We start from the raw sequence: 4,801 nt of genomic DNA on the forward strand, positions 1-4,801 counted from the left end.
AGTCCATAATTAGTATGCTCTCCAAATTGGTTGCGCACATGCTTCTAGAAATTCTGGTGAGGAACAAGAAACAGAAGCTCCTAAGAGACTACTGTGTTGAAAGTTCTTGTGAATTTGTGGAAATAACACTTTCAGATAGTTAAGTGCTCTTGTGTCTAGAGTTTGTGATGCTCATTATAAATCCTGCAAAGTTGTATGGATACAGTCACAGTAAAAAAGCAAGTGTTTTACAGAGATGTGTATGTTAGTTTTTGATGCTATTCATTCAGAAATGTGGCTCTTGAGATATATCCTCGTAATGCCCACATCACAAACAAGTGCTGTGTTTATGACAGAGAAGTGCAAATAGTATTGAAAGTGCCATTGCTGTTTCCCATTTTGAATCTGCCTACGTCCCCCAAATCAGTTTGGGTCAATGTTCCCTGTAGGTTGAGAATTACAGTATTTGGGAATATTTAGGAAACAGTATCAGCTCATGTACATGATTGAGGAGCTTAGTGCAGGTGTGTAATTCTCCCAGATCCTTCTGCAGATAAGAAACACACTCACAGAAGGCCTAAATGGAGTCTCCCTAGAAGCTGTTTTTCCTTGTATTGACTGAGTACCACATGCAGACTATTCCTGGTTGATGTCTGAAGTGAGGTGGAAATGGTGGTGGCCATTGCAAATCTACAAAAGTGGAAGGACCTGACAGCATGTAACAAGCTCCTGTATCATTGCTAGCATTGCTGTGAAGGACAAGAGTGATGTCCTTGTTTTGCAGGTGCAGAATGTGAGGTTTGGTTTGCTCAAAGCTGTGCAGGAAGCCTGGTATCTCTAGGGAACTTGTGTATCTTATATGCCTATGTCATGCAGTTAAACTGCAAAATAATCCTTTAACCTGGTTGTAAATGTGCAAGAAGGAGCGAATGAAGCACATTATGAGAAAATACCAGTATTTCATGTCCCACTTTTAAAAGGTGGAGAAAATAAAACGTGGATTATTTGGCTACATTACCATGTTATGCTGAATTGCTGCTGTTGAACTTGAAAAATATGAGTGTCAAATATTCGTCATTTTTGCAGTTGGAGTGCTAGATTCTCCACAGGCTAAGTTCTAATAATTCAAGCAAAGAGGGAAGTGGGACCTGCTTGAAAATAAACATGTAGTGAAATTCAGGGTCCCCTGGCTTTCCTGGGGCTTAGATTTCAGTCGATCTCTACAAAGGAGTTACAGGACCATAGTAATTAAATAACTGCATTGTTTAATGGTCTTTAATTTAAATAATGCTTACACACAGGATATGGCTGTCCCCATTAAAAAGAGAAGCTGCTTTTATTGACAGCTGAAATTATAAAGTACTATAATGTTGCAGAATAGAAAACTTACACAACTTAATAGATTTCCTTTATTTTAAGTTAGTGTATAATTAATATTATTTAGAAAGTCTAAAAATAAGAGAAATACTTTATATAAATCAAAAAATGAAGCATTCAACTCAGCTGATGGAGTTTTTGTTGTTGTCTAATCACATAAATCACTGTACATATTACTCCAAGGTATAGTGTCAGATTGCATTACCCTAACATTCATAGCAAAAATTGTGAGAGTATTTAGTAATTCCCTAATTTCTTTGTGAAATTTACTTAACACATGTAATTATTACAATCATGCATTCCATTCCATGTCAGAGCTTGAAAATTCATTATCAAGTCTTGTCATACAGAGTCTATATTTTGATATATATAACTTTTTTTTGTTTGTCAATTAATTAGAAGCGTTTAAATTAACATAAATTAGCATAACAATTTAGGTAAAAGCATCTGCTGTAGGCATAGGTCTTAATTTGGCAATATTAAAACTAAACAGCATCATGGGTATTCTACTTGCATTGTATCAGTTTATGACTTTGACCTGATGGATACCATACAGGTTCTTTTTATCTCTCCCAAGTTGGTGCATTTCACTGGAATCCTCCTGTGTGTCTATTAGCAACCATGACAGTGGAATTTGAAAGAAGTATTCATTTATAGATTTAATGCTTTTGGTATTGAGGCAGTGAATTTTGGCTTTCTAGGATAAATATCAAAAGCATTTTCAATACCTTACAAAATTAATGGAATTTCTTCTTTGTTCAAAATATTTGCTGTCTTGTGATAAATACATATATGTAGATATTGTCTTTCTTTTGCCTGTATTGGTGTAACATCAGCAGGAATAATGTAGAAAGGAAAATTGTAATGAAAGATTTTGTTTGTTTGTTTGTTTTGTCTAATTCTTCACTGTTGCTTTGGATCTTTGAAAAACTTTGTCAATTAATTTTTAGATTTGTATTATATAAGTGTGTCTTTAATAAATCACTGCTGTTAAAAATGTAGACATTAACATCAAGCAAGGGATATTCTAGGCACTGACAGTTTTCTACGAATAGAAAGTCAGTACATTTTTGTGGTTGCCCCTGACCATTAAGACTGGAGGAAGGTTCTTGGAGAGAATTTCTAGCCAAGCCATGTACAGGTAATCAGACACTGCTCCTTTTCTTGCCACTGGGAGGCTCCTGTTTAGACAGAGAAAAATAACATTATGAAGACAGGGGTAGCTCTGATAACATGCATCTAACTCAGTATTAACTGGAAGAATCAGCTGTTCATTTACAGGTCTGAATGTTCATAATTAGACTACATGATTGTTTAATCTTATAATGCACAAAGCTACCATTAGGCCTTAATCCTGCAAACTCTTGTTCACCTGGTTAGTGCCATTAACATGGCTAGTTGTACTGGTCATGGATTGCTTGTGATTGTAAGCTAAAATGGTAAAGGAAGCATTTTTGGGGTCATAAACCCCATGTATAATGTGATTTTATTTATTTCTTTTTTTAAGGAAAAAATACAGTACATGCACAGCTTTGCAGTCCATCAGCTTATTTTCTGATCTGTAAATACTGCAAGATGGGAATTTTAAAGTATGGGTCAATTTGTGGTGAACGTTACCTGATCACCTCTTTTTTTGGAGACTGAATAGAGCTAAAGAGGTTTATCTGTGCTTCACAAGTACTAATTTATTGAAACTGTGTATAAAATAAAAGTGTCTCTAACAAAATACTGATTCTGAAAATGGCTCCTCTGTTTTTCTTTGCAATGTTATGCAGTCGCACCATCCTTGTTCAGTTCTACAAAGTTCCAAGAACTCAGCTAACAACTCCATTTATCACGTGCAAACCAGAAGAATCCTTTCTCTAACTTTGAGTTGTTAATAGTTGAGGAAAAAGAAAGAAAAATACATATTTTCTGCAGGTAAGTAAGCAGATGTAATTTTCACATCCAAATCTACATGTTGAGTGTTACATTTTTGACATGTTATCACAAGTAGAGATTTATTTTAAGCTACGAAGATCTACTAAGGAAAGAGTCATATTCATCATAGTACCAGAGAACTCTCAGTTCAGATATAAGTCCTTCAAAACATACTTAAAAGATTATCTTTGCCCTCAATGAATTACCACAAGTGTTTCTGTTGCTCTAGTCCAGAATCCATTTACCCATTAGATTATTCTCTAAGCTAGAACCAAAATTTTGCAACTCACAGGACGATGAGGTTAGCTGCCCTTGAGTGCTCTTGTAAGAGCTCATTCAGGCGGACTTGGCGGTAACTCTGATTGAAACAAAACAGGGGAAAAGAAGGGAAAATCAAATGGTTAGGTCAGTGATCCTCAGTTCTGGTGCTTATGCACTTCTATACTACCCATTGCCTTCTGCTGTGCCTTTGGCACCACTGAAAGCCAGGTCTGCTCTGTGGTCCAGAGTGATAGACGTGTCAGAGTATGAGGCTAAACAATGCTTCTTGATTAGTGTAGTTATGTGGGTGGCAGAGTTGTTCACCACTGTGTAAGATTTCATGGGAATGGGAATTATTTTTGTACTGATGCGGTACCGGAGCTGGCTCAGATGTAGTTTTTAAATATTTCTTTGGCTATGGGGTATAGGAACTAGACAGAGTTGTTTTTTGCTATTGTTTGTTTCTTTTGTGCTATTGTTTGACAATAGTTAATGTATTAATTCATCTATTTTCTAAGTGTCCAGCCACTGTGCTGGCAGGGCCAAATGTCAGTGTGTAAATGTGCATCTGGCCAGAAATTCACCTCTTAAACTAAAGACCAGGAGTTTGGAGTAAGACTTAGCTGCTTTGTGTATCTGTATGGACTTCTGCATATCATATAAATGGCTGTTACTTTGACATTCAGCCAAGATTACTTTATGGTCAGGCTCAGGTCCTAAGAGTTTTTACAACTTAACACAAGTCATAAGGAGCAAGAGACCAAGGCAAGTCTGTGTACAGTAAGATTGAAGCATGGGAGATAGATGGAACTTAACTGGTCTTATAAATTATTCTCTCTAAAAGAAGGTAAAAAGCTGGTTTTTCTTCATCCAGACCTTAAATTTCCCTTCTCTACAGAAATTTTGCTGTTCTTTTACATGTGTTATATAGGTAAGAATCTTCATAATTGAGCCAGTTGTTATCTCATGAGAGTCATACTGTAACATCACCCTTTATCTGTGCTGCAGGGGGTTTCTCTCTTGAATTTTAAATGTGTTCTGATGTCCTCCATGAAATTCCCAGAACTGTCTTACTTCTGAAGATAAGGGGCATATCTTTCCAGGTGTGCAAGCAGAACTTTTTGTTGCTGTTCTTATTTTATAGAGAGATGTGGCATTTTCATGTGTTTTCAACCTATGGGTATTTTCCTGGTTCCTTAGTGACCCAGAGAAGACCAGGCTTAATCGTGTATTCCCCCCCCCCCCCCCCCCTTTTCTTTCTCCT

The 4,801-nt window shown here is 36.5% G+C and overlaps 1 protein-coding gene across 1 annotated transcript in view; it reads right to left on the minus strand.

The window, feature by feature from the left end:
- Positions 1-2,401: 2,401 nt before the first annotated feature.
- Positions 2,402-4,801, minus strand: part of SLC12A1 (solute carrier family 12 (sodium/potassium/chloride transporter), member 1) — a 48,996-nt gene continuing 46,596 nt past the window's right edge. Inside the window, exons 26-27 of the mRNA XM_010016317.1 lie at positions 3,567-3,634; positions 2,402-2,537 (exon numbers count right to left, since the gene is read on the minus strand). Coding sequence (XP_010014619.1) covers positions 2,402-2,537; positions 3,567-3,634 — 204 coding nt within the window. The remainder of the gene's footprint in view (positions 2,538-3,566; positions 3,635-4,801) is intronic.

This window comes from Nestor notabilis, unplaced genomic scaffold (assembly GCF_000696875.1).
Source record: "Nestor notabilis isolate BGI_N333 unplaced genomic scaffold, ASM69687v1 scaffold7776, whole genome shotgun sequence".
NCBI classification, from domain to species: domain Eukaryota; kingdom Metazoa; phylum Chordata; class Aves; order Psittaciformes; family Psittacidae; genus Nestor; species Nestor notabilis.